Source organism: Aythya ferina (assembly GCF_964211825.1).
Source record: "Aythya ferina genome assembly, chromosome: 1".
NCBI lineage: Eukaryota > Metazoa > Chordata > Aves > Anseriformes > Anatidae > Aythya > Aythya ferina.
The window spans coordinates 1,478,941-1,506,255 of NC_140296.1; the positions used below are offsets into that span (position 1 = coordinate 1,478,941).

Genomic DNA, 27,315 nt, shown 5'->3' on the forward strand with positions numbered 1-27,315 from the left:
GGTAAAAGCCTCTGAGGCAGGAATCAGGCAGAGAGAGGCAGCATGTTATCAGTCCAAGGCTCCAGACAGGCTGGAAATTGGTGTCTCAAATCACAAAACCCCTTTATCACCACGGTAAGGTGGTGACTCTGAGCCAGCTGGTGGCAGTTGGGTGGCAGCTTTGCTCATTCCACAGTTGGTGGCAGATTGAGAAAGGGCCTTTAAAATATTTCCTTAGGAAACCAGTGCCCGCTCAGCAGGGACACGGCAAGGGGAAGCCAAGAGCTCTCATTCCCTTCCTGCTCCCTGCTGCGTGCCTCGAAAGCCCTCAGAAGCCTTCACGTGAACTCCAGGCACCTGAGCTTCGGTCCTTACCTGAGCTGCAGAGCTCACTGCCCCACGCAGGGAGCCTACGTGTGTGTGTTTGCATGAGCAAAGAGCTCCCCAGCTTCCATTTGAAAGCAATGCAAGTTTAAGCTCAAATATTTAAGGAAAAACTTCCTTATGGCAGACAATAATTGCTTGCAGCACCCAGAGTCTGGGCAGTACTGGTGAGCTTAAAAAAAGGGGGTTGAAGGGAAGGGGAAGGGAAGCTTTGGAGCCTGCACCCCAAACCACAGCTCAGCCAATGGTTCTTACCAGCACCGGGCATCCCTGAAAGCCAGAATCAAGCGGGACCTCTGAAATAAAACACAAAGGGAGGGTTTGGGTGTGCAGTGCATGAAGCTGAGGGCTCAGCTGGCCCCGACCTGGAAAAGCCAGGCTTCAACCAAGCCCTGTCCCACCAAAACAGCCTCAGCGAGGGCAGGGAGAGGCGTGCACTGCTCACCCCTCCTTGGTGGATCCCCGTTGCTCCGTGACACGGAATATTCAAGCTGCCCTTTCTTCCCTTCCAGCTCTTCTGGCACCTCCGTGCCCCGGTGCTGGGGCTGCTGCTGGAGGCTGCTCAGGGACTGGTACCACTCTGCCCTAAAAGTGCCGTCGTCCAGCGCGGGGTGGAGGAAGAAGTGCCTGCTCTCTGCTTGGTGCAGGTAGGGGACCGCTGAAATCCCGTTTCTGTCCAGATTCAGTTCCCTCAGGCTAGAGGAAAGAAGAAATGCACACACACAGAGCCATCTGCTCCTCCTGGCAGCCGCAGGGCAGGGAGCTGGCCCTCGAGCTGCCTCCTCGCTGGGAGCCCAGCAGCAGCTCAGAGCCAGCCCGAAACCCCCGTCCTGCTGCCCCAATCCTCTCCTCTCCTGACGCAATCCAAAAAAATCCAAACCCTGGGTGTAACATCACCACCGGGGCCGCAGGAGAGCTCAGGGAAGAGCAGAAACCCAAAACTCTGCACGCCACTCCCCCAGCCTCAGCTTCTTTTGGGAATATCCTGGCAGAGCCAAGAAGCCAGGCCCCATTCCCACCTCCAGGTCACCAGGTGACATCAGGACCTCCCTGCACCCTACCCAAACCCTTCACAGCTCAGCTGAGGGGCACATCACTGCCCCCTTTCCTAGTGGCTCCTCTCTGGCTGAACCACGAAAGCCCATGTTAAAGAACAGGAGCTGATCCTCAGAATTTCATAGCACTGCTGCGCTGGAACTAAGGACAAATTGGGGCAGAAAAGGGAAAACAGAGAAAGCAACTGTTGTTTTCTCATATCGGACCTGGAGATCAGCAGACAGCCAGGGCAGGATCTGATTTAGCAGCCATCTGCTGGGTTTGGCTGTTTGCTACCACTCAGGAGCATTTGGGAGTACACAGGGAAGGACCCGAGTGAATCCCAAAGATTTGGGGTTTCTTTTAAAGGTTGTTGCTGTGCGGCAGCTGATGGAGAGAGCCGCCAGCCCCCAAAAGCCAGCGCTGCTGCTGCCAGGTGCTGGCTTACCTGCAGAGATTAGAGAGGCTCAGGAAGACGCCCGGGTCTGACAGGTGATTGTCATCCAGCACCAGGACCTCTAGAGATGGAAATCTTAACTGAGCAGCGCTGTGAATACAGAGAGGCTCATTAATAGCAAGAAGAGGCTCGTTAATAGCTCATTAACAGCATACTCAGGCAAAGAGGGGTGAAAAACACATCATCTGCTGGGGGAAGATGTATCTTCTCGCTCCTCTGAGAGACAGGGCTGGGGCTGTCAGCATTTTTTGAAGAGGAAACTGATATCCTCCCCTAAAAGCAGCTAAATCCAATCAGTCTGAAAGGCCACCTAGCTCAGAGCCTTATCTCCGATAGCCGCACACATGCGGGCAAGCTCCATGGGAAGGGTTTAATTAATGAGGAATAAATGAGCACCCTGCTCATGGTGCTGAATCACTGTCTGGAGGTCCCTTTCTGGGTGAGCCATACCCTGGGTGGGCACAATCCTAGCTCAGGGCATCAGGGCAGCCCCACAGCTCCATCCCCTGCCCACCCAGAGCATCCCCTGGGCACACCAGGAGCTCCCAAAGCCCCGTTTGCTGCTTGCACTCACTGCCAGGAGCCTGCCAGGTCCGGAGGCAGCGTCCGAAGCCCGTTGGCCGTCAAGCGAAGGATCTTGAGCTGGGACAAATCCCCCAACGTCCAAATATCCTCAGGGGATAAGTTGTTATAGGAGAGATCCAGGTCCTGAAGGGAACAGAAAAGAGCACCTGCTGGAGCAAAGAACCCTGGCTTTCCCCAGGTGGATGTTAAATCCTTACAGAAAACCTTCCAGCACGCTACCTCCCACCCCACGGCCGATGGCAGCGACCAGGCTGCTCAGGCAGAGGCACTCAGGGCTGGCCAGGGTCCAACCTGGCCTCACAAGCCTTGGAAATTCAATTCCAGCACCTGGGCTTGTGCTCACGGACTGAGTCACACGCTGAGCGAGCTACCAAAAGCACATCGGAGGCACTTTGGAGACGCTCTCCCACGGCTCGTGGGTTTTGAGACCTCCCGAAGCCTGCAGGCAGGAGGGAGGCCAGGACCACAGCAGCGCGGTGAGCCAGGCTGGCAGAGCCTGCAGAGCCAACCGCCAAGCCACAAACCATTCTTTTGGATGAGCCGAAAAAGAAGCTTTTGAAGGCAGAACTTTCCAGCCAGCAGCAATCACAAACTGTAAAGAGTGAGAGAGAAATCCAGGCAGGGTCACCTCCCTGAAGAGAGCAAAGCTCGGTGAGGTCAGGACCACTCCAAGCTGGAGGGAGAAGACAACATCCCGGGCACATTCCTTGTATTTAGGATCCTTTTTGCCCCTTTTTACTTTTTTTTAAACAAACAAGCGAAAAAAAATAAGACTTTTTTGCTGTAGAAAGGCAGCCTGTAACTCAGGGATACTGCAGAAACCTACCTGGAGAGGAGGACAGGATGCAGGGAGGTAGAGCAGGGCATGGAGGAGGATGGGGATCTGCCAGGGATCATATAAAATCGGGTGAAGGATGCCACTGGTGACTGAAAACCTGCCTGGCACTGCCAGGATGAGGAATAAAAGAAGGGTGGAGGTGAGGAGGACAACAAGATCTACTGTGGGGAGTCTATGATGGGCTGAGTGGAGAGGATCCCACAGCAAAGGGGGTTGGCACGTGACGGGGAAACAAGGAGTAAAGGGCTGAGTAGTGGGCATCTGTGAGAGGAAGCAAGATGTGAAGGTCCCTGAGACAGCAGAAGAGATGTCCTGGTTTCACAAGGAAGCAGGACGAGAGGATTACCCTGCAATTTAAGAGAACTCACACTGCAGGGACACACGTTAATGCTCCGCGTTAGGCTTCGGTGCTATGTGAAGAGGGAGGAGATGAACAAAGTCTCAGGTCCCCCCCATCTTACTTCTAAATGCAGGAAGTCTCCAGCAGTGATTTTCAGATTTCTTAGGCCGTTCAAGGAAAGTTCCAGCTCCCGCAGCCCCGGAAACTTCCGAAATGGCTCTGCAAGAGGAAACAGTCCGGCAGGTGAAGACCAGAAGTAACAGAACAAGCCAGGTCCCATCCGGGTCTGTCACGGACCAAAACCAGCAGGAACAAGCAGGACTCTGTAATATTCTACAATTAGCAGTTGGCAGATTTGAAACAAAATGCCAAATCAACTAGACAATTGTCCCTACCACATATAACGCCCCAACAGCCCACTCCTTGGACATCTGGTTTGCTTTCGTGCATTTCCTTCCTCCCCCAGCTGGATTGTTGCTCAAAGTTACTGACAGCACATTTAGCTTATACATTTTACTAGCCATAAACAGATTTCCTTCCTTCTTATTCAAATTAACTGAGCCCATGACTGGATTTGGATTCACCTCCCAGCTCCCCCATTAGCCTTCCGAGCCTCTGGGACAAGTTGTTTCATTATGCCATGTTTCTATATATTAAGTGGGGATTTTCTTTGTAAAGAGCTTTGTTTCTAATAACAAAAAGGGTACCACAGTGGCACGCGATTATCATCACTAAAGAGGGAATTAGAGCAAGGATTTCAGCTCAGTAACAGAAAGGAAGCGATTCTGCAAAGAGCTGTATGTGTACCTGAAAACTCTTTGTAAAGCTCTAGACCAGAGTTTAGACAAGCATAAGCTGCCCTGGCTTGAAAAGCAAGATTTGCTTTTTGGTAATGCCAAAAAAAAAAAAAAAAAAACAGATTTATTTTTTACCTTACCTAATGTCAGCAGGTTTTCAGCAGCATTTATAAAAGCAACACAATCAAATTTCTCAAAATCATCTTCTTTAGCCTGGAAAAAGAAATAGATACGTATACTAAAACCAAAGGAAAACAAAATGAAACAAACAAAAGCTGTGAACTGATCTGAAACGAGTGGGTCTCTCCGTGTCTCGTAATGCCTAAATCATAGCACTTTGTTAGGTCTTCCTTTGGTTTTCTGTCTAAGGAGAGCATTTAAAGCACAGCTGAGTTGGTGGCTGGCTTCCAGAAGACCTGGATTAGCTGAGCCCCAAAGCAAAGCCCCCTCTGTGCCCCCACTGCTGACCTTGCTCCCCTGCACGTCACAGGGCTCCTGGGCCACAGCTGATGCCCACAAGTTCCGAGGTGTTTTCTTTGATTTCTGGACTAATGTAGTATTTTTTTTTTCAACTTTCAAGGCAGTTCCCTAATATTTCTTGAGCCTCTGATACTCACAGAGACCAGATTTTGGCTGCTTATGTTCACGGAACACAGGTCAGAAGGGTTCTTCAAACAGTGGTGCTTCATCTGGAAGAAAAAAATAAAATAAAAAAAGGAAATGTTAAGGCCTGCATCACATCTGTAAGCAACCTCGTATGTCTCTTCCTGGGACCTGAACCCCAAAACCAGGCCTCAGGTGTCCCCCTCCTCACGGAGCGATACCCCCAGGTGAGGGTAGCATCTGGAGCCTTGCTTGGGTCACAGCAAGGGGGAAGAAAGTAGCAGGGAGATGAGGAGGGAGAGGCTCTCACCAGAAATGGCTCATCCAGGACATTGTCTTCATTATTTTCTTCCACAGGGGCAGAACGTGGGGGCTTTCTCCTCTGCTGTGCTGTCTCCCTGGTGGTTCCTGGCTCAGCCCAGGCCCGCGGGGTGGCGATGGGTGCCAGCAGCCAGCACCCAGCCCCTGGCACAATGAAAATGCACAACAGAAATGCAGGGATATAAAATGCTGAGTGACCATATATTTAAAATAAGAACATGAAAGCTGCAGCCACAGCCACAGAAGAGGAGACGTAGAAATGTGGGCTGAAGAGCCTTCTGGAGGTCTCCAACCCACCCTCCCACCCAAAGCAGGATCATCAGCAACATCAAGGCTTTGCCTAGCAATTCCTCCACCTCCCAGGCTAATTTGGCCTGCACCTCCTCCTAGTGCAGAAGTTTCTGCTAGCATCCAACCTAAACCTGCCAGGCTGCAATTTTTGGCCTCGCTGTACCATCTGCCACTACTCAGAGGAGTCTGGCTTCGTTGTCTTTGTAGCTGTGCTTCAGGCAGCTGTAAGCTGCAATCTGGTCCCCCCTCGGACTCCTCTTGGCAAGACAAAACAAGCTCAGAGCCCTCAACCTCTCCTAAAAGGTTATGTGTTCCAGCCCCTTGACCTCTCCACTATTTCTCAAATATTAGAAGGCATTTCTGCCATTCCTAAGCATTTCACAGATGTGACTCTCAAACCCCAGAGATGAAGAAGCTCTGGCTCAGAACTGATGAAGAACCATGCCGTGCTATCCATGTGCCTTTCCTGAAGCTTAGATGTTGTTTCCCCCCTGCCATAATGTTGAGATGCCTGCTAGAGCCCTCACTGAACAGATGCCTTAGACATTCTGCCCTCTTCATTTCAGTCTTAAACAATTTTAAGACTTTTTAGGCCAGCTTAGGCCTAAAATGTATCTGGCGTGGCTGGTGGATCTGCCCTATGGACACGCCATAATTCTGCAGCACTCAGCATCACCTTCTTTACTGCTGTGCAAAATGTTTCTGGCAGGAAAGTTAGTGGCATAATTGCTTCCGTCACCCATTTTATAGAGTCCCGTTGTAGCCATCTCGACTGCAGTATTCCTGGGAAGAGTGGGAAACAAATAAATGGGTTAAAATTTTGACTGCCTCTAGCATTGCTTTGCTGTACAGAGGTAGGCACAAATTAAGTATCAGCTTGTATGCAAAGGAACGCTGTTAGTGACACATGAGGAGCATTGCTTCTAAAATGGAGAACAAAATGAGGCGATAGGCATATGTCTATTATTTTCCATCTCAGGAGAGCAAAATGCAGACACCAGAGAGTGTGGGGGTCAGGCTGTGTGGACAGTGAGCCAGGGAATTTCAGCTTTACCCATTCCTCCTTCCCCCAGCTCTTTTCCATTGCAATCTGAGGCAGCTCTGGGAAAAAAAATCACACCCCTTTTAACCCCTGGAACTAAAGTTCAGAGGTGCTACATCGTTAATTAACTGTAGCATGAGGCACAGCACCAGCAGTATGGGTGAAGATGGTGCCTCAGCACCCACAGAGGTGCTCAGCGTGATGCTACAACTGCTGGGGTCACAGCAGTGAGATCGTGGTAGCACAGGGCACACAGTGACACATGACAAAAGACTTTTAAATCTCAGGATTTCTGAGGTCTTGCTTCACAGGGGTACAGAGGAAGGAGGCTGTGAATTTGACATCGCAGGAATGAGGAAAGTCAGCCAAAAGCAGGGGTAAGGTATGGGTGTGCTGGAAATGAAGTGCCTTGTGGTGAGTGGGTCACATTAGGAAATCTCTGAGGTTTGGGCGTTTGTGAAAAACACACGAGACTTGCTTCTCTTTCAGCTTGAGGTCGGACGAGGCGAACTGGGAGAACTGGAGAAAAGGAGGCTCAGGGGCGACCTTATCGCTCTCTACAGGTACCTTAAAGGAGGCTGTAGCAAGGTGGGGGTTGGTCTGTTCTCCCACGTGCCTGGTGACAGGACGAGGGGGAATGGGCTTAAGTTGCGCCAGGGGAGTTTTGGGTTGGATGTTAGGAAGAACTTCTTTATCGAAAGGGTTGTTAGACATTGGAACAGGCTGCCCAGGGAAGTGGTGGAGTCACCATCCCTGGAGGTCTTTAAAAGACATTTTGATGTAGAGCTTAGGGATATGGTTTAGAGGAGGACTGTTAGTGTTAGGTCTGAGGTTGGACTCGATGATCTTGAGGTCTCTTCCAACCTAGAAATTCTGTGATTCTGTGATTTTCCAACCTAAAAGCTTTGGTGTGTCTCTGACCAGCACCCCCACATCCCTGCACCACCACACCCCAAGCACACCCCCCTCACACCCCACCTTGCACACACATCTCCCTCAATCCTGACACACTCCTCAACTGTCCCCTACAGCGTCCTAGACCCCCAGCACACCCCAGCACCGCCTCAACACCCACATACACACACGGAACCCACACAGAAACACACATACCACCACCTAAACACCCCCACACAACTCCCACAGCCCCACACGCGTCCCAGGCACACGGTGCCATTTCCATCCGTGCCCCCGCAGCCCTCATCCCCCGCTCCTCACCCCGCAAGCCCTGCGCCGCCCGCCCTTTTCCCCCTCTCCCCCCTCAGCCTCCGCGCCGCGCCCGCCATTTTCTCCCCCTCCCCGCGCCGCGCCGTCGCCATGGCAACGGGGGGGCGGTGGAGGACTACAACTCCCAGCATGCCTTGCGCGACCAATCCGCAGTATAGAGCGGGGGAGCGCAGAAAACTACAACTCCCAGCATGCCTCGCGCGGCCAATCCGCGGCGCCCAGGTCGGCTGAGGAGGAGGAGGAGGGAGGCGAGAAGATGGCGGCCAAAGGCGGCAGGAACGGGCTGCTGGATAAGGTGCGGGGAGGGATGAGGGAGCCCCAGGGGCTCTGCCAGGGCTTGTGGAGGGGGTAGGAAGGCTGGGGAGGGGCTCTTGGTCAGGGCTGGGGGGATAGGAGGAGGGGCAGAGGCTGGAGCCTGGCAGGGGGGAGGCTGCGGGGGGGCGTTGGGGGGGATTCTGCCCCCTGAGGGGCTGGGGGGGCCCAGGCTGACAAGACTTTAAGGTCCTTTCCACCCCAAACCCCTCCCTGAGCCTCATTTGAGCAGCAGCTTTGGTCTCAGCTCTGTTTCAGGTCTCGTGGCACAGCCCCTTTGTTGTGTTTGGGGGTTGTTGGGCCCCTCTGGCAGCTCAAACTCAACACCCGGGGGCTTTTTATTCCATTTTATCCCCCAGAAGACAAAAACAGGTGCCTCTGTGTCAAGAAATATCTTCTGAGACCTTGTCAGAGTGGTTTACATGGCATCTTCCACTCAACTTCAAACTAAGGATGGCTGCACTTGAAAACACTTCAACCCTGTTTTCATCTTTTTTATTTTTATTAATCTTTACATACTCCTAATTCCTAACGAGCGCCGTTTCCTCGCGTCTGATGAAGCTGAAGGCCCCCTCGCAGCGTTATCTGTTGAGGTCGCCCTTACCATATGCAGCACCTGGTGGCGTTCCTTGAAATCGGTCGCTTCACCCCCTGGGTAAACGCTTTCAGGGGAAGGCACCGATGAAATACCTCAGGACATCTCCCAAAGGTGTGCTCAGAGGTTTGAAACGAGAGCGTCTTTGTGGTTGTGCTGCAAGTGTCACGCTCTGGAGGCATCCCCGCGCCCTCGGCCACGTGCTGTGTGCCCAAAGGGTGGGTATTTCGGAAGGAAAGGAGGTGGCAGGAGCTGAATCGCTCTGGAGGAGCTCACTGAGAAGTTTTATCAGGGCTTCTGCACATGCACACTCGATTCTGCTCTGTTTTCAGCTCCCTCTCTTCCTGATGCTGAGCCAGGTGCCTCCGTTTCCTCCCCCTCGATGACTTAAACAAAATCTGGCCATTTTTGGGAAGTGGGCTGTCCGCTGCAGAAATATTCCTGGAAATTTGTCTTCCCAGTCCCTAATTGCTCAAGTTTTCCTCAAACAAACAGCACCAAGGCTTTGAAGTCCTACAGCAGGTTGCTTGTTTCACACACCTCTTTGTACTTCCCTAATAAGCTAAATCAGGGGGAGTTTAGGGAGGCAGGCACGTTAATTACCTTTTGTTTTTCCTCTCTTTTTGTCCTTCTGGTGTTCTTTCAGCGTCCCTGTAAATCAGGCAGCTCCTCCTGTAACCAGGGCCACCCCGGGGCTGACTTCGGGGTGGCGTGGCAGCGACCCTCAGGCCCTCAGCACCTTGAGGTTTCACCATACTGTTTCAGAACTGAGTTCACAACCAGGGCCTCGGCCCATTTTTAGGGTTTGCAAGCCACATCCTCGTTCCCAGCCACTGCTGATGTGCCTTCAAGACCCGTTAGAAGTCCCTGACTGTCGGGTTTAAGAAGGGGAAGCTGCTTTCTTTCCCCTTTCTACTAGAAAACACGAACCAGGTGCAATTCAGGGTGTTGGTACAAGTCTTTTTTCTTTTTATGACTTCGTTGTTTACGCGTGCAATGCCCGAAGCGTGCTGTAAGCTGCAGGGTGATAATCAAAGCCACGGGGTGTGAACGAGGCTGAGAGGAGAGCAGAAGGAACGAGGCAGGGGGGAAAAAGGTGAGGTTTGTGCTGTGCCTCGCTTCCGAGACGTCTTGAAACTTCCCCCAGGGTTTGTGTCCTGCTTAGGAAGAGCTTCCCCCGGTGGGGAGGAGAAGTCAGGCCTCTGTTTTGGTGCCTTTTCACTCGATTTTTAACTGAAAGCAGTCAAATCCCGCCCGCTTGCCGTCTCACGCCGTGTTGCTGTGCTCTCGTGGACCTTTTTTGGCTTCCTTTAAGCGCCTCCTTCTGCTCCTCTCCCACAGCCTCGGCCCTGAGCGCTGCCCGCAGCCCCAGCCCTGGCTTCTTCGGCCCCGAAAGATTTAGGGAGGAGCTGTGCTGAGGGAGGAGTAACCTCAGGGAGCACCGAGACAGTGGTAAAGGGAAGGCCAAAGCTTCTCCCAGGCTGCAGATGTGTCCCCGCTGCGAGATCCTTTAGTTAAAAGCTGTCACCAGGGCTTCACGTGTCACCTCTGCAAGTCCTGCTTCTCCTCCCGGGTAGGGATCAATATCAGACGCTCCCCTCTTCACAAATCCCTTCTCGAAGCGCAGCATTAGCAGCCCCATGCCTCCAGGGATGGTTTGCAGGCACCTGTAAAATCCCTTTGCAAATCCTCAGGCTTTTACTAACAAGCCCGGGGCTTTATTTTGAGTCATTTCCCAACCCCTGAGCTTTTCTCGTTGATATTTTCCAGCTATTTTCAAACCTATCTAGCGAGCTGCCGGCTTTATTTCAGAGAAGAAGGGCAGGAAGCTGAGCCGGCAGCACTGAATCCGTCCTCTCAGGCTGTAGGGAGAAGAAGCAGAGCTCAGCAGACAGATTAAAACCCCCCCGAGGCCTGACAATGAGGTAGATGCACCGGGCTATGATGCCGGGCAAACTGCTGTTGCCAGGAGGCGAGGCTTCACACCGAGAAAACCCCATCCCTGAGGTAAGAGGAGATCAGGGCACGGCCACCAAAGGGGACACGGGGACATTGGGACCTCAGCAGGCTCCCGGGGTGCCGGGTGTTATCCAAGCTGCCCGTTCCTCTTGTCACAGAGCACTTTGGCTGATTTTAGGGGGTGATTCCCCAGCGAGAGCTCTGCGGACAACTTCAGAAGGTGTCAGCGCAGCTCCCTTTTTGTTTAAATTCCCCAGAGAACCTCTGGCTTCTCGCTCTCCTTTAGGAGCAAGCCTGAGAGTGCCGGGACGTTTTCCATCAAGGCTGTCCTCTCGTAGCTCTAGAAACGTGGGAAAACGTTAATCTCAACTTTGGCTCAGTTTTTACTTCTTCAAAACGATTCTTTCAGTGGTCTTTGGGGGAAAAAAAAAAAAACAGAGCTGCACCTCAAGGTAGGTCTGGTTTGGGGAACCTGCCGCTGGCCAGCTCAGGTTCCTGGTGCTGGGAACTCCTCCCCGTTTATTTTGTTCTTTCTTCTCCACAAAAAGCAGCAGGGGGAGGGGTTGGCCAGCTAGAAAGCCTCTTTGGGAGATGTTTTCCCAAGAAAAAACATCGGCAACAGGAGAAAAACATCAGCAAATAGAAGAAAATCAGCATTTTTCCCTCTCCCTACTCTATCTCGTGATACTTCTGTCCTTGGGAGTTGCAAAGGGCGAGGCATAAAGCTGCTGTAGGTGCTTTTAGAAGGACAAACCAGCATTTGGAGGAGTTCTTCTGTATTTTCTCATGGGAAAGGGTTTGGCTTTCGGTTGTCCCGTGTGCTATAACCTCATAAAGTGGCTTGAAAAATGCAGCCCAGCAGCTGCCCGAAATATTTCGTAACATCCACCGACAGGAGAGCTTTTGGTTGTCTGTTTCAACGCTTCTGGCTGGTTCTTTTGCCCCTCGTAAACCACCCTTGGTGGCGTTTACTGTGCCCCTCATCGTTCCTGGCACGGATCCTGGGAGGTGAGCGCGCTCTTCCCTGTGCGGACGCGGGGGGGAGCAGGTCGGGTTTTCCATCTGGTGGTAAAACGGTTTCGTTTGTGTTGATTTCCAGAGGAGGAAACAAGATTTTCTGACAGGTAAATCCAGCCGGGGAGCTCCAGGAGCAGGAAATAACACGAGTGAGGTTGGGAACTGCTTCCAGCTTTAACCAGTGGGTTGAAATAATGGACCCCTAAAAACAAAGAGGGCTCAAACTCACGTGTCTGACTGCGGCTAGATGGAATTGCCTCCAAAAATAATAAATTTCAGGGGAAAACTAAGGCCTTGCAGCACCTGAGCCCTCGTGTCTGGGGTTCCTTGTTGCTGCAGGACCTGATTCTGCAGCCCAGTCTGCCTGAAACTTCCTTTTTTTGCTGTGCCTTTATATTTGTCTCCCGTACCCAGGTTGCTGAGGGTCCTTTGATGTTTTCCTCTTGTCTTCCACCCCCGAAGGGGTCCGGTTGTAATTTCTTTGCTCAGAAGCGCTGAGCCCTCGCTGAGCTTTTTGGGGGTGACAGCAGCAACACAGCAAGTCCCGGTTAGACTCGGGTCCCAAACAGCAGCTGGCCTGTAGGATCTTTGGGTTTCCTCTTCCCTTTGTGCTCCCGACAGGAACAAGGCTATTCAAATCCAACCCTAACCCCTCTGCCAAACTCTCCAGGGGCAATTAACTCCCTTGGCTTCCCCTTGCAGTGGAAGATCGACGACAAGCCAGTCAAAATCGACAAATGGGACGGGTCGGCTGTGAAAAACTCCTTGGACGATTCTGCCAAAAAGGTACGTCCTGCCTGGAAACACCCCAGCCTGGAAACACCCCCAGCCTCCGCCTTCTGTCGTTCTAATTCTGTGCTTTGTTTCTTGATTCCCGTGGATCTGAATTGCCAAAGCAGCACTTGTGCTTGCGGCAACAGCGATTATCTGAGCAGATATTAATTATGCACGAGGTTTCTGCTCAGCTGACCCGCACAAAACAGGTGGTTTTGTCTAAAGCCCTTTCAGAAGGTTTGTAAAAACGGATTAAAAAATGTATTAAAAAGCACAAAATCAACCCGGCTGCACGATTCGTCCTCAGGTCCTCCTGGAGAAGTACAAATACGTCGAAAACTTCCGCCTGATCGACGGGCGCCTCATCATCTGCACCATCTCGTGTCTCTTCGCCATCGTCGCTCTCATCTGGGATTACCTGCACCCCTTCCCTGAATCCAAGCCGGTCCTGGCGTTCTGTGTCGTCTCATATCCTTTACCTTACTGGGATCCCATTTAGGATCCCATTTAGGATCCCAGGATATCCCAAATCGGAAGGGAACCCCGAGGATTATCGAGTCCAGCTCCAAATTCGAGTCCAATCTCGAAGGATTTGGACCCGATGATCTCTTGAGGTCCCTTCCAACCCCTCCAATTCGGTGATGCTGTGGAATTTGCACCAAAAGGGTTTTATTTCCCCCACAAACCCTTCCTTTTTGGTATTCCCACGGGAATCCTGCTGCCTGTGGCGTGGTGATCAGCTGATTCCCAGCCCTTTTCCGTGTGACGGGCAGCACCGTGCCCGTCTGGGTGGTCGTCACCTGACTGTCACACGTTTAAATCGGGGGATCTGTGTGCCATGGGGATCCAAACTGCTCCTGGAGCAGAGGTTGGGCAGCAATTCAGCTCGCTCCGGAGCACACAGCAGCCTCTTGGGCAGCTGAATCGCCCCCCTGGCTGCACTGGGCACGTTTCCTAAACTAGAAATCAGCCCTGAACTCCGAAATACCAAAAAAAAATGAAAATAGTGCTCCTAACGTGGCACTGCTGGGTGTGTACACGCACGTTTGGGCACTCAGGGTCAGCGTGCCACCAATTTCTCTGCAGCTCTTCCAGGAAAACAGATGTCTGTGGAGGTTTTGTGACATAAATCGATGTGGAAGAGGTTTTACAACACAAAAGGATGTGCCAGAGCTGCCCAGAACTGCCCACAGGGCTGCTCTCAAGGGCGTGAGCTCTGGGATAATTCATCTCGCAGCATTTGGGGCGATTTCCTTCCAAAAAATGAGGAAAACTGCTTGATTAATGCCCTCATGCCAGTGCAAAGATCCTAAGGAAGTGCCCCAATAATTATTTAGCTCCCCGTGCTCGTGGGACTTCCACCAGAAAGCTGGCTGGGAATGAAAACACCACGAGAGGTGGTTAAAAGGCGCTGCCTCCGGGGTCCCCGGCTCCTTTTCCTTCAGCGTCTCGATGTCCTTAACCTTTCCCAACATATTTTGTGATGATGGGCATCCTGACCATCTACACCTCCTACAAAGAGAAGAGTATTTTCCTGGTAGCTCACAGGAAAGACCCAGCGGGGATGGACCCCGATGACGTGTGGCAGCTCTCCTCCAGTCTCAAACGGTACCGGTGCTTCGCTTTGCCTGTCGTTACCCCGTGCTCCACGGCGGGGCAGGAAAGCTGCATTTTGGGTGACTTCAAACAAAATGGGGGAAAACGCTGGTGTCACAGCACCCGGGACGCGAGTTTTCAGCACTGGCTACTGTATCGTGCTCTTTGCTGCTTCCCAGGCAAGCCGTGGTTAATATTTGCCACAAAATTACTCAGAATTACTCAGGGCAGTGATGGGTAAAGCTCCTGCCAGTCTTGTGTGTGCTGTTTCCATCCGTGGCTCTGTAGGATCATCCAAATATTGTCCCTTAGTTTTATACCTACAAATCTCTTTTACCCCATGAAGATCCCGTTCCTAAAAATGGGAGTTCTCCGAGCAGTTCTCTGCCACGAATATTCACGTTTTGCTGCTTTTTAAATGGGGAGGGAAGGCCGGATCCCTCACAAAGAGGATAAAAACCCTTTAATTGTGTTATAATTCGGGATATTCTGTGATAATTAAAGCCTGGGTTCGTGCTGGGTGCTGGGACCCCTCCTGGGGATTCCCTCGTGCCAAAAACAAAGTTTCCCCGTTGGCTTCACCTCCGATTTGGGCCCAAATCAGCCAATTCTCTGAACTCTCCCCGCTCCGCCCGCAGGTTCGATGACAAATACACCCTGAAGCTGACCTTCATCAGCGGGAAAACCAAGCAGCAGCGAGAAGCCGAGTTCACCAAATCCATCGCCAAGTTCTTCGACGCCAACGGGACGCTGGTGATGGAAGCCTACGAGCCCGAAGTCTCCAAGCTGCACGACAGCCTGGCCCTGGAGAGGAAAACCAAATGAATCCCCCCCCGCCGCCGCCGCCTGCCTCCCCGGATCATGCTAAATTAATACCAATAAAGTCCAAAAGCAAAGCTAATTGCCTCGGGTTTTGTCCTGAAATCCTATTTCAGTCCGGAGGAGCCCCCCCCCTACGTGTTTGGGGGCTGCTTCATCTCGTTGGCGTCGCCTTTCGCCGCCTTTTTGCCTTTCTCCTGATGAGCCCTCGGTAGGAATTCAGGACAAAACCCAGGTAGGGAACCACAAATTGTCCACCCGCAAACGAGTTTTCTTTATTTTTGTATTTAATTGGGGGGTGGGGAGGGGATGGGGGGGGGATTGTTTTATATAAAAGCCTTGTATGTGTTGGGAGGGGGGGGGAAAACAAACGCTCTGCTTCTGTTGGGGCAGGAAAGCTTGCAAACGAGGTGCAAATAAAAGGAAAAAAAGAAGGAATAAAAGGGTTTTTGGAGCTGGGAACGGCGCTGTGCTGTCCAGCTGCCCCCCCCTTTTTACCCCCCCCCACCCAGAGTCCCCATCCCACACCCCCCGCTGTACCCCGGCTCCTTTTCTAAACGGATTTTTTTGCAATAAAAGGGTCGAACCGCCTCGAGCCTCTGCCTGAGCATCTCTGGGGTGGGTTTAATTTTTTTTGGGGGGGGTCGGGGAAGGTCCTTTAAGGGCCCCCCCTTCGGTGAATGGGGCCGGGCGGAGCTAGGGGCGGAGCGGGGCGGGCTCGGAGCGGAGGAACCGGGACGGGAGCGGTGGAGGGGGGGGACCGGGAGCCGAGAGGTATTGGGGGGGGGTCCTGGGGTCGGAGGGTTTAGGGGGGGAGGCAAAAGGTTTGGGGGTGCAGGGGGGTATAGGGGAAATCGGGCCCGGGGAGGGGAGAGGGCAGGGAGGGGGCAGCGAGGGTGTTTGGTGCCGGGGGGGCTGGGAATTGGGGGAAATTGGGGAAATGGGGGGGGAAAGGGGGGTGTTTGGGGAGGAATTGGGGGGAATTGGGGAAATGGGGGGGATAGGGGGGTGCAGGGGGGGTGCAGGGGTGTTTGGGGAGGAATTGGGGGGGAATTGGGGAAAAGGGGGGTGTGTGGGGAGGAATTGGGGAGAATTGGGGAAATGGGGGGGGGAAGGGGGGTGTTTGGGGAGGAATTGGGGAAAATTGGGGAATTGGGGGGGGATAAGGGGGTGTTTGGGGAGGAATTGGGGGAAATTGGGGGAAATGGGGTGGGATGGGGGGTGTTTGGGGAGGAATTGGGGAAAATTGGGGAAATGGGGGGGTTAGGGGAGTGCAGTGGGGGGTACGGGGGTGTTTGGGGAGGAACTGGGGGGAATTGGGGAAATTGGGAGGGTTAGGGGGGTGCAGGAGTGTTTTTTGGGGGGGATTGGGGGATGCAGGGGGGGGTGCAAGGGTGTTTGGGGAGGAATTGGGGAGGAACTGGGGAAACTGGGGGGGGATCAAGGGGTGTAGGGATGGGGGGAGTTCACCCAAAAGGGGTTGTGGGGGTGTTTGGAGTGTAGGGGGGGGGAATTGGGGGAAATTGGGGAAATAGGGGGGTGGATTAGGGGATGAAGGGGTTGGGGGGAGTCTGCTCATGGGGGTGTTTGGTGCCGGGGGGGATAAAAGGAGGGAATGGGGTTTGTAGGGGAGTGGGGCTGGAGGGGTGGCAGGGGTTATGGGGGCCGTACGCAGGTTTTGGGGTCTGGGGGATGTAGGGGGCTCTAAATGGGGCTTGGGGGGGGGGTTTGGGGACGTCCTGGGGGACGGAGGAGGCTTTGAAGTAATGGGACCGAGGGGCTCTGACCCCCTCCCTGCTCCCACCCCACTCAGGTCCCTTCGGGGACAGGAACACGGAGCTGCCACCATGGCCCAGGCCGTCACCTGGCTCAAGGTGAGCCCTGTCCCCAACCCTACAATGAGGGGGGGCCCACGAGGAGCCAGCCCCATCCTTTTACAACCATTAAACCCTTTCCCCCCCCCCCCCCCGCCTCCTCCACGTTCCTCCTCAGCGGCTGTGGGGATCCAGCGAGCACCTGCAGCCCGCGGGGACCCTACTGAGCCCCAAGGAGACCCTATTCAGGCAGAAGGCGGGCGGGGGGGTCACCTACCGTATCCCCGCGCTGCTCCACGTCCCCCCCGCCACCTTCCTGGCCTTCGCCGAGAAGCGCTCGTCCGCCCGCGACGAGGACGCCGAGTACCTGGTGCTGCGGCGGGGCCTCCGCAGAGGCCAGGCGGTTGAGGTAAGGCCCTGAAAAAAGCAAAAAAAAAAAAAATAATAATAACAAAAAAAGCCCAAAATATTAAAAACTGGGGTTGTCGGAGCGGGGTGGTGTTGAGCGCGGCGAGTTTGGGGTTTCGGCGGCGGGGTCCTAACCCCGTTGTCCCCGTTGTCCCCGTTGGCCGCAGTGGGGCCCCGTGGAGGAGCTTTCGGGGCTGGTGCTGCCCGGCCGCCGCACCATGAACCCGTGCCCGGTGTACGAGGCGTCGAGCGGCGTCGTTTTCCTCTTCTGCATCTGCGTGGAGCGGCAGGTGACCGAGCGGCACCAAATCCTAGCGGGACGCAGCGCCGCCCGCCTCTGCTGCGCCACCAGCCGCGACGGGGGCCGGAGCTGGAGCGCCCTACGGGATCTCACCGACGAGGCCATCGGGGCCGACCTGCCCCACTGGGCTACCTTTGCTGTGGGGCCGGGCCACGGGGTGCAGCTGGCCTCAGGGCGCTTGGCCGTGCCCGCTTACGCTTACTACATCCACTGGCGGCTCTGTGGGGTGCCACTGCCCTGCTGGACCCGCCCGCACGCCTTCATCTTCTACAGCGACGACGCGGGACAGAGCTGGAGCAAGGGCTCCTTGCTGCAGGGCATGCAGACGGGCGAATGCCAAGTGGCCGAAATCGGCTGCGGGGATCAAGGGACGGTGTTGTACTGCAGCGCCCGCACGCCGGACCGCTGCCGGGCCGTGGCGCTCAGCACCGACCGCGGGCTCCGCTTCGGGCTCCCGGCGCTCTGCCCGGCGCTGTGCGAGCCGCTGCAGGGGTGCCAGGGCAGCGTGGTGAGTTTCGACGCGCCCGACGGTGCCGAAGACACCCAGCACTGGCTGCTCTACTCCCACCCCACCGACCGGTGGTACCGCCGCGACTTGGGCATCTACGTCAACACCGCGCCGCCGGATGAGGCGGGCTGGAGGCACCCGTGGGTGCTGCAGGAGGGACCCTGTGGGTATTCCGACTTGGCCGCCTGCCCCAAAGGCGTCTTCGGGTGCTTGTTCGAGTGCGGGGCCACCAGTGCCTGCGAGGAGATCGCCTTCTGCCTCTTTGCCCTGAGCACCGGCGGCGGTGCCGACGCGCCGTGCCATGGGAATGGACCCGTTTTAGAGGTTTTGTCCCCAAGGGATGGAGACGATGGCAGGGAGACCTCAGAGAAAGCTTTTCTAGGTGTGACCCCGCAGGAGAAGCGGGGTCATGTGGATTTTAATTGATGTATTCGTTTTTTTAATGGGTGATGTGCATCATTGGCCGCCGTGGGGTTGGTGGGAGCTGGGTGCGGTGGGACCCCGGGGTGGCACCGACCCACGCCAGGACCCAAAACACTCCTCAAAAATCAGCATTCCCCCTCATTGTGGCAAAAAAGCAGAAGACAGCACAAAAAGCACCATGGGGAAAATCCAAATGTGAGGTTTTAGTTACAAATTCCTGCCTCCCTCACGTGGCATGAGACGATTCCTCTTTTTTAGTTTTTTTTTTTCCCCAGTTTTCCATTCCCTGCGTTTTTCCTGCAGGGGAGGGCGCTCAGGCCTGAGCCCAGCCGCAGGGGACAGGCGGTGGCTTTGTCCCTGGGGGTGATGGTGGCAGCTCAGCACGGGCTCACCTCCCTCTGCCACCAGCAAATAAAATCCTATCCAGCCCGGCTATCCAGCCAGTTCCTAACCCAACGAAGCGTACACCAGTCCAAGCCCTGAGCAGCCAGTTTCTTGAGGAGAATGTTGTGGGAAACGGTGTCAGAAGCCTTATTGAAGTTAATGTAGGCCACATCCACAGCCTTTCCCTCATCTTTGTCACAGAAGGAGATCAGGTTCATCAAGCAGGACCTGCCTTTCATAACCCCATGCTGACTGGGCCTGATCGCCTGCTTGTGCTGTAAGTGCTGTGTGATGACTCTCAAGATAATCTGCTCCATGAGCTTCCCTGGCACTGAGGCCAAACTGACAGGCCTGTAGTTCCCTGGGTCAACTTTCCAGCCCTTCTTGTAGATGGGCGTCATGTTTGCTAGCTGCCAGTCGCTGCATGGATTATGAGGGCCACATCCTGCTCCCCATCCCCTTCCACCAGCTCAAGAGACTGAGTATCCAGAGAACAACTGCTCTTGCTGCTAAAGACTGAGGTGAAGAAGGCATTAAGCACCTCAGCCTTTTCCTCATCTCTCGTCACTAAGTCTCCCCCCTAATCCTGTAAAGGCTGGAGATTCTCCTTACTCCTCCTTTTCGTGTTGATGTATTTATAAAAACATTTTCTGTTGTCTTTAACAGCAGTAGCCAGATTGAGCTCTAGGTGAGCTTTGGCCTTTCTAATTTTGTCCCTGCACTGCCTTACATCCTTATAGTCCTCCTGAGCAGCCTGCCCTCTTTTCCAAAGGTCATAAACCCTCTTTTTTTTTTTTTCCTAAGCTCAAGCCACAGCTCTCTGTTCAGCCAGGCCGGTCTTCTTCCACAGCAGCTCATCTTTGGGCATGTGGTCTTCTCCTGAAACTTTAAGATTTGCTTCTTGAGGAGTGCCCCATCCTGGTTTGGTGGCCTATGACAGACCCCACCAAGATGCCTGCCTTATTGGCCTTCCCCCCGATCCTAACCCACAGGGACTCAACCTTATTGTTCCCAGCCTCGAGTTTTACGACACCAAAATACTCTCTGATGTAGAGAGCCACACCACCACCCTTCTGTGCTGCTGCTGAGGACCAGCAGGATGGGGAAAGGACGGGATGGGGACAGGCAGGAGGGGGACAGGAGAGAATGGGGACAAGAAGGGATGGGGACGGGATGGGATTAGGGACAGGAGGGGATGGGGATGGTAAGGAGCAGCAGAATGAGGCCAGGATGGGATGGAGACCTGCAGGAGGTGGGGGGAGAGAGAGGCTGGAGATGGGTGGGACAGGACAGGAGGAGATTGGGGAGAGGGATGATGGGGACAGGGATGATGAGGACAGGGAGGATGGGGACAGGGAGGATGAGGACAGGAGGATGGGGACAGGGAGGATGAGGAGGATGGGGACGGTGATTTAAAGATCAAAGCCGAATTTCCTTAAGTGGTATATTCTTTATTGCAGCGCTGGATGCACGGGGGATCCTTCCGCCTATCGTGCATGTTTGAAGTGACAAACTATCTCGTATTTATACAGCGAAACAATGAATATTCAATTAGCACCTATACATATTCATTACCTAACCCCGCCTACCCTCGCTTCGTATGCTAATTAGCTTATCCGTCCTTGCGCTTGCGCAAAGCCTTCCAAGAATTGTGGGCCAGGGTCTCCAGGATGTGGGCAGTGGTCTTTGGGAGGAAGGCCGTAGGTCTTCCTCGTAATGCACTTTCTTAATCGGTTGTTTTCCAGGCTGTAAAGATGCTGAGTTGTCTTTCAGTTTAACTGGGGGTCGGCGGATAACAGGATGTCTCAGTTAACAGGACATAACAGACAGTTGACTCAAGTTATCTCGAGTCTCAGCCTGACTGAGTGTTAACGGATAATGGGGTGTTTTCAAATAACAAAATGCTTAAACGTAACAGAAGGTCTATGGATAACAAGATGTTGTTTACTTTGTCCTTGCTAACTTTTAATCACAAGTTCCATTCTATCCTAAAGTCAGTTTATACAATATCATTTCACAAGTTTTATTCTATCCTAAAGTAAGTTCATACAATATCAATCCACAAGCTTTATTCTATCCTAAAGTGAGTTTATACTATATCAACGGGGAGGATGAGGACAAGGAAGATGAGGACAGGGAAGATGAGGATAGGGATGATGAGGAGAGCGATGTTGGGGACAGGGAGGATGAGGACAGGGAGGATGAATACAGGGATGACGGGGACAGGGAGGACAAGGACAGGGAGTTTTGAGGACAGGGATGATGAGGACAGGGAAGATGAGGCCAGGACGGGATTTTTACAGCCTGGGGACAACCAGGAGGCCCCAACCACACCGGGGCCAGCCAGGAGGGGCCGCCAACACCACACCACCACCGGCTTTCCCCCCCTTAACCCTCCTCTTTTCCCCCTTTTCCCCCCCCTCCCGGGGACCTCCCCGTCCCTCCCCAGCCTCCCCTCGCCGGCCTCCAGGCGGAGCCGAGGCTGGAGCCGAAGCCGGGGGAGCGGGGGGGATGCGGGCTGTGGGGGTGCTGGGGCTGGGGGCACTGCTGGCTTGGCTGCCCCCCGTCCCTGCCGACACCTTCTCGGCTCTGAGAAGCGTGAGGCAGGCTCGGGGGGTCGAGGGGAGGCTGCTGAGGAGGCTCCGAGCCTACCTGCGGGAGGAGAGCGCCCGCCTGCGCCGCCTGGGCAGGTAGGGACCCCCCAACCCACCCACACACCCACCCAAGGGACCCCTCCATCATCCCCTTGGGATCCCCTCGGTGAAGGGTACCCAAGGAGCAAGGCAGGGATGCGCCGAGGCGATGCTGAAATTGGGAGGTCGGGACGTGGGGGCTGCGAGAGGGGAGGAGGCTGCGAGCACCCATGGGTGGCACCGGGGGTGGCGCGGCACAGGGGTGGCCCAAGAAGGAAGGAGACCAGGTCCTGGAGCTGGGATGGTCCCGAACGTGGGCCAGATGCTGAGGCTGGAGGCTCTGCCGTCCCCACCGGGGAGGACACTTTGGGTTGTGGCCCGTTTTTCCCAGCAGTTTTGGGGCAAATCTGGTTTTTTGGGTGGCCGCGAGTTGGCGCACCACCCGGAGTCTCATCCCTGTAGGTTCTACGAGAAGGTTCGGGCGCTGCACCAGGACCCCGGCGCCTCGGTGGACAACCCCTTGCTGGCCTTCAGCCTCATCAAACGCCTCAGCTCCGACTGGCCCCGCTTGGTCCACAGCGACGAGGCCGCCGAAAACACCCGGGGTACGGCACCGCCGCTCCACCTGGGGTCCGGCGGAGCACCCCAAGATCTATTGGAGAAGGCTCGCAGCCTCCAACCACCACTGAGACTCCCCCCTCACCTTCTCCCCAAGCTCTCCACGATGGTTTCGAGGAGGTGCAGCAAGAACTGCCCGGAGCTGAGGACCTTGAAGGGGCGGCGAGGGCGTTGATGAGGCTGCAGGACGTCTACGGGCTCAGCGTCAAGGGCATGGCCAACGGCGTCTTCCAGCCCGCCGGCACCGGCCGCCCGCCCCTCTACAGCCCCGGCCTCCGCGTCGCGCTCTCCGCCGACGATTGCTTCCACGTGGGCAAGGTAGCGGTGCCGTGCCCTTGTTTCGGGGAAGGTTTTGGGTTTTTTTCCCCCCCCCCCCCCCTTTCCCGCACGGAGGCGATGAGGCCTCTCTGAGTCAGCCCGCAGGCATCCCGCGGCTCCGGCCCAGATCCTGGGTTTTTGCTGCCTCAGGGTTTGGTGTTACTGGGAGGGTGTCTAGACCCCAGTCGGGGGGTGAAAGGGGGTCCCCAGGAGGGATTTTGGGGGTTTTGAGGGAGGTTGAGACATTCTCGGGGCAGAGTTCCCACCATGGGGCCAGGATTGAGTCACAGAGCTTGGGGTGGGATGGGGGGGTGAGAGGGGCAGGGGGACGGGGATGGGATGGGGATGGGGATGGGGATAGGGGGCAGGAAAGAAAGGGACAGGATGGGGGAGGGATGAGGAGGAGGATAGGAGGGAATAGGGATGGGGAGGGGACTGGATATGATAATGGATGGGATGGGATGGGATGGGATGGGATGGGATGGGATGGGATGGGATGGGATGGGATGGGATGGGATGGGATGGGATGGGACGGGTTGGGATGGGATGGGGTGGGATGGGATGGGGTGGGATGGGATGGGATGGGATGGGATGGGATGGGATGGGATGGGATGGGGATGGGGTGGGGATGGGGATGGGGATGGGGATGGGGATGGGGATGGGATGGGATGGGATGGGATGGGATGGGATGGAGATGGGGATGGGATGGGGATGGGATGGGATGGGATGGGAATGGGATGGGGTGGGGTGGGATGGAGATGGGGATGGGATGGAATGGGGATGGGGGTGGGATGGGATGGGATGGGATGGGATGGGATGGGATGGGATGGGATGGGATGGGATGGGATGGGATGGGATGGGGTGAGGATGGGGATGGGATGGGGATGGGGATATGGGATGGGATGGAACAAGATGGGTTTGGACAGGTATGAAATGGGATAAGAAGGGGATGGGATGGGACAGGAGGGGATAAGAAATATGACAGGATAGGAAGGGGATGGGACCGGACCAGGACCGGGACCGGGACAGGGACAGGGACAGACCAGGATGACCCCACCAGCATCTCCGAGCACCACCTGCGCTTCCTTGCAGGTGGCCTATGACACAGGCGACTACTACCACTCCATCGCGTGGCTGGAGGAGGCCGTCAGCCGATTCCGCCTCTCCTACGGCAGCTGGAACCCGGAGGAGGAGCGGGGCAGCCTGGAGGACGCCCTCGACCACCTCGCCTTCTCCTACTTCATGGTACGGCCCCCGGCCCCCTCCCCAGCCCCACGGGGCCAAACTATGGGGCTGGGGCTCCTCACAAGCTCTCCGCTCCCATCCAGGCTGGAAACATCTCCCACGCCTTGACCCTCTCCAGGGAATTTCTCCACTACGGTACGGGGCTGAGCTTGGTTTTGGGGTGTCCCCGCCACCTCTGCATGGCACCCCTCATTTTTTTGGCATGGTCACGGGAAATCTCAAAGGACCAAAGCCGAGGAGGTCAGTGCTGGGGATGTAGGGCTTTGGGTGATCTCCCCCCTCCCCAGCAGACCCCAGTAACCAGAGGGTGACGAGGAATGTGGCCAAATACAAGAAGCTGCTGGCGTCAGGGGGGGACCGAACGGGGAGCCCCCTGCGGCGCCCCAACGCCACCCGCCTGCAGAGCCGGGACGCCTACGAGGAGCTGTGCCAGAGCCTGGGGGTGCAGGTAGGGCTGCCAACGGGGATCCCATAGCCCCCAGCCCACTTTTACCAGCCTTTTCCCCAATTCTCTCTCTCCCCAGCCGGCCACGGAGCGGCCCCCGCGCCTCGGCTGCTCCTACGAGACCAACGGCAGCCCCTACCTCCTGCTGCAGCCTGCCAAGAAGGAGACGCTGAGGCTCCAGCCCTACATCGCCTTGTACCACGATTTCATCAGCGACGCCGAGGCCGAGACCATCAAGGGGCTGGCGGGGCCCTGGGTGAGCCCTGGAGGGGACAGGGATGAGGTTTCCCCCTCCCGGAGGAGGATCCCCAAGAGGTGGTGGCTGGTGGCCCAACCCTGAGCGGGCAGAAATGGATTTGAGTTTGTTTTAAAGCAGGGCTCAGCCAGCGCTTCCCGTAGGGTGGTGAGCCTGGCTCGGCTCCATCCTGCTGCCCTGGAGCCCCCCACAAATTTTTGGGGGGACAAATCAGGGTCTGGCGTGCACCTGAACTCCCTCCCTGGTCTCTGGTGGCACCCAACGCGCTGCATGGCCACCATGGTGCCACCATGGTGCCACCATCACTCTCAGGGACATCTAGGGTGGGGATTTTTGGTCTAAACACCACAGTCTGGTCCCCAAAGGGGGTCCCCGCTCAGGGGGTGACCCTGATGGCGGCAGCGTCCCCTGCCTGTGTCCCCCGCAGCTCCAGCGCTCCGTGGTGGCCTCCGGGGAGAAGCAGCAGAAGGCCGAGTACAGGATCAGCAAGAGGTAGGCCCACCAAGTCCCCTTGTCCCCATAGCAGGGCCCAAAGTGTCCCCAAAAGAAGCTATAGGGGAGGATTTCTGAGGCCGGGTGTCCCCGCAGCGCCTGGCTGAAGGACACGGCCGACCCCGTGGTGCGGGCGCTGGAGCTGCGCATGGCGGCCGTCACCGGCCTGGATTTGAGGCCGCCCTACGCCGAGTACCTGCAGGTGGTCAACTACGGGCTGGGCGGCCACTACGAGCCACACTTCGACCACGCCACGGTCAGGAAGGCTTGGGGTGGTCAACAGGGTGGTCAACGGGGTGGTGGCTTGGGAGGGAGGTTTTTTGGGGGGACCCGTGGCGTGCGCTGAGGTCCTACGTGGAATAGGAGCCGCGGTGGCGGCCCGAAGGAGGAGGGAGAAGGAGAAAGGGGAGAAGGAGAGAGAAGGAGAAAGGGGAGAAGGAGAGAGAAGGAGAAAGGGGAGAAGGAGAAAGGGGAGAAGGAGAAAGGAGAGGAGGAGAAAGGAGAGAAGGAGAGAGAAGGAGAAAGGAGAGAAGGAGAAAGGAGAGGAGAAAGGGGAGGAGAAAGGGGAGAAGGAGAAAGGAGAAAGGGGAGAAGGAGAAAGGAGAGAAGGAGAGAGAAGGAGAAAGGGGAGAAGGAGAAAGGGGAGAAGGAGAAAGGAGAGAAGGAGAAAGGGGAGAAGGAGAGAAGGAGAAAGGGGAGAAGGAAAGAAGGAGAAAGGGGAGAAGGAGAAAGGAGAGAAGGAGAGGAGGAGAAAGGGGAGAAGGAGAAAGGGGAGAAGGAGAAAGGGGAGAAGGAGAAAGGGGAGAAGGAGAAAGGAGAGGAGAAAGGGGAGGAGAAAGGGGAGAAGGAGAGAGAAGGAGAAAGGGGAGAAGGAGAAAGGAGAGAAGGAGAAAAGAGAGGAGGAGAAAGGAGAGGAGAATTGAGAGGAGAAAGAGGATAAGGAGAAAGGAGAGAAGGAGAAAGGGGAGAAGGAGAAAGGAGAGAAGGAGAAAGGGGAGAAGGAGAAAGGAGAGAAGGAGGTGGAAGGAGGGAGAGGGGCTTCCATGAGGACAGCGCTGAGCTGTGGGGTGCGACGGGTGTGTGGGGCCGCCGGGTTGAGCGGTGTCAGCGCAAACCTGACCTTCTCCACCTTCTTGCTCTTGGGGCAGTCCAGGAAGAGCCCCCTTTACAGAATGAAGTCCGGCAACAGGATCGCCACGGTCATGATCTACGTGAGTCGTCCCCCCCGGGGTTTGGCCATCAGTAGGGTTCAGAGTGAACGGGGTGGCGGAGGGCTGCGGGCGGCCCTAAATGGGATCGCGGCAGGGTGTTAAACGAAAACCCGGTGCTGGGAGGGAACTCATGGATTCGGGGCGTGGATAACACCTCAGGGGGGCGACAGGGGAGGGCTCGTGCCTCAGTTTCCCCGTGCTGTGCCCCACGGCTCACTTTTGTGTCCCTTTTCCAGCTGAGCGCCGTGGAGGCCGGCGGCTCCACCGCCTTCATCTACGCCAACTTCAGCGTGCCCGTGGTTAAGGTGAGGGGGGAACGGGGCATGGGGGGGACGCACGCAGCTCTGTGGGGTCGCATCTCATGCAGGGAGTCGTGGCTGAACCCATCCCGCTGCCCCAAAAACCCTGACCTGCAGCTCCCCGATCGTTTTGGGGCTCCAAAACCTAACCCCGGGGCTTGTGTCTCCATCCTAATGATGCCAAACCCCAATTGTGGCTTTGTTTTAGGGGCACGAAACCCTAATCCTATAGCTCCCAGCCTTGTTTTGGGGCGCCGAAACCCCAACCCTAGAGCTTCAAACCGCTTTGGGGCGCTGATCCTTAACCCTGGAGCTCCAGCGGGTGTTTTGGGGTGCCGAGACCCAACCCCAGGGCTCTCAGGGCTGTTGTGGGGTGCCAAACCCGGGGCCGTGCCCCCCTCTCTGCCCCGCAGAACGCAGCCCTCTTCTGGTGGAACCTGCGGAGGAACGGGGACGGCGACGGGGACACCCTGCATGCCGGCTGCCCTGTCCTGGCTGGGGACAAATGGGGTGAGAATTTGGGGGGTGACGCGGGGCTGGAGGGGGACGCGAGGCGTCGGGAAGCGAAAAAATCCTGGATAAAGGGGAAAAAAAATCACCAATATCGGAGCTGGGGGGGACGGGACGTGCCTTTGGGGTGCACGGGATGGGGGCAGCCGGGTTCTTTGTCCCTTCCAGTGGCGAACAAGTGGATCCACGAGCACGGGCAGGAATTTCGGCGGCCCTGCAGCCGCGATCCCCGGGACTGAGGAGGACGTCGGGGGCTCGAGGACGCAGCTCCTGGCCCGGATGGCGTCACCGCCACCACGGCGAGGAAAAGTCACCCCCGGGGGGGGGTTATCCAGGAGAAAAAGGGGGTGGCAGCGCCGGGGGGAGGATGGTTTTGCTCCCCTGCGAGCCAAAAGGGGTGAAAATAAAATCGAAGGAGACCGGAGTGGAGTTTGGGGGAGCCAGCTCGGTGTGGGATGGGGGCAAGGTTTGGCACATCCCCA

At 55.8% G+C, this 27,315-nt stretch overlaps 4 protein-coding genes across 9 annotated transcripts in view; 3 read left to right on the top strand and 1 right to left on the bottom strand.

Moving 5' to 3' along the window:
* XRRA1 (X-ray radiation resistance associated 1) overlaps positions 1-6,397 on the bottom strand; it is a gene marked incomplete at its 5' end in the record, with an annotated part of 13,006 nt that extends 6,609 nt beyond the window's left edge. The window contains 9 exons of the mRNA XM_084497703.1: positions 619-659; positions 809-1,059; positions 1,847-1,945; positions 2,430-2,563; positions 3,740-3,837; positions 4,556-4,628; positions 5,033-5,104; positions 5,329-5,483; positions 6,307-6,397. Of these exons, the coding sequence (XP_084353829.1) occupies positions 619-659; positions 809-1,059; positions 1,847-1,945; positions 2,430-2,563; positions 3,740-3,837; positions 4,556-4,628; positions 5,033-5,104; positions 5,329-5,483; positions 6,307-6,397 (1,014 nt within the window). The remainder of the gene's footprint in view (positions 1-618; positions 660-808; positions 1,060-1,846; positions 1,946-2,429; positions 2,564-3,739; positions 3,838-4,555; positions 4,629-5,032; positions 5,105-5,328; positions 5,484-6,306) is intronic.
* Positions 6,398-8,060: 1,663 nt separating this feature from the next.
* SPCS2 (signal peptidase complex subunit 2) lies at positions 8,061-15,558 on the top strand. Of its 4 annotated transcripts, none has more exons than XM_084494398.1 (7): positions 8,117-8,191; positions 10,145-10,255; positions 10,574-10,810; positions 12,482-12,565; positions 12,861-13,020; positions 14,026-14,161; positions 14,788-15,558. In XM_084494398.1, the coding sequence occupies exons 3-7, from the start codon at positions 10,733-10,735 to the stop codon at positions 14,972-14,974; spliced, it is 645 nt and encodes a 214-aa protein (XP_084350524.1). In that variant the 5' UTR covers positions 8,117-8,191; positions 10,145-10,255; positions 10,574-10,732; the 3' UTR covers positions 14,975-15,558. The 4 variants fall into 4 exon arrangements, with proteins under 4 accessions (XP_084350527.1, XP_084350524.1, XP_084350525.1 ...); XM_084494399.1 differs by having other exon boundaries at positions 8,151-8,191; positions 10,145-10,376; XM_084494400.1 differs by having other exon boundaries at positions 8,151-8,191; positions 10,616-10,810.
* Positions 15,559-15,688: 130 nt separating this feature from the next.
* Positions 15,689-18,442, top strand: NEU3 (neuraminidase 3). The gene is made up of 4 exons (XM_084494429.1): positions 15,689-15,742; positions 16,782-16,842; positions 16,961-17,191; positions 17,358-18,442. Exons 2-4 carry the CDS (start codon positions 16,816-16,818, stop codon positions 18,423-18,425), a joined length of 1,326 nt encoding a protein of 441 aa, XP_084350555.1. The 5' UTR covers positions 15,689-15,742; positions 16,782-16,815; the 3' UTR covers positions 18,426-18,442.
* Positions 18,443-21,317: 2,875 nt separating this feature from the next.
* Positions 21,318-27,257, top strand: P4HA3 (prolyl 4-hydroxylase subunit alpha 3; the record flags this gene model as incomplete). Of its 3 annotated transcripts, XM_084494608.1 has the most annotated exons (13): positions 21,318-21,496; positions 21,902-22,044; positions 22,155-22,375; positions 23,468-23,620; positions 23,704-23,755; positions 23,911-24,068; positions 24,145-24,321; positions 24,749-24,813; positions 24,910-25,069; positions 25,962-26,024; positions 26,261-26,329; positions 26,737-26,833; positions 27,002-27,257. In XM_084494608.1, the coding sequence occupies 13 exons, from the start codon at positions 21,318-21,320 to the stop codon at positions 27,070-27,072; spliced, it is 1,608 nt and encodes a 535-aa protein (XP_084350734.1). In that variant the 3' UTR covers positions 27,073-27,257. The 3 variants fall into 3 exon arrangements, 2 of the variants coding, with proteins under 2 accessions (XP_084350734.1, XP_084350733.1); XR_014685137.1 differs by lacking the exon at positions 21,318-21,496 and having other exon boundaries at positions 21,580-22,044; positions 25,967-26,024; positions 27,002-27,043; XM_084494607.1 differs by lacking the exon at positions 21,318-21,496 and having other exon boundaries at positions 21,582-22,044.
* Positions 27,258-27,315: the final 58 nt, after the last annotated feature.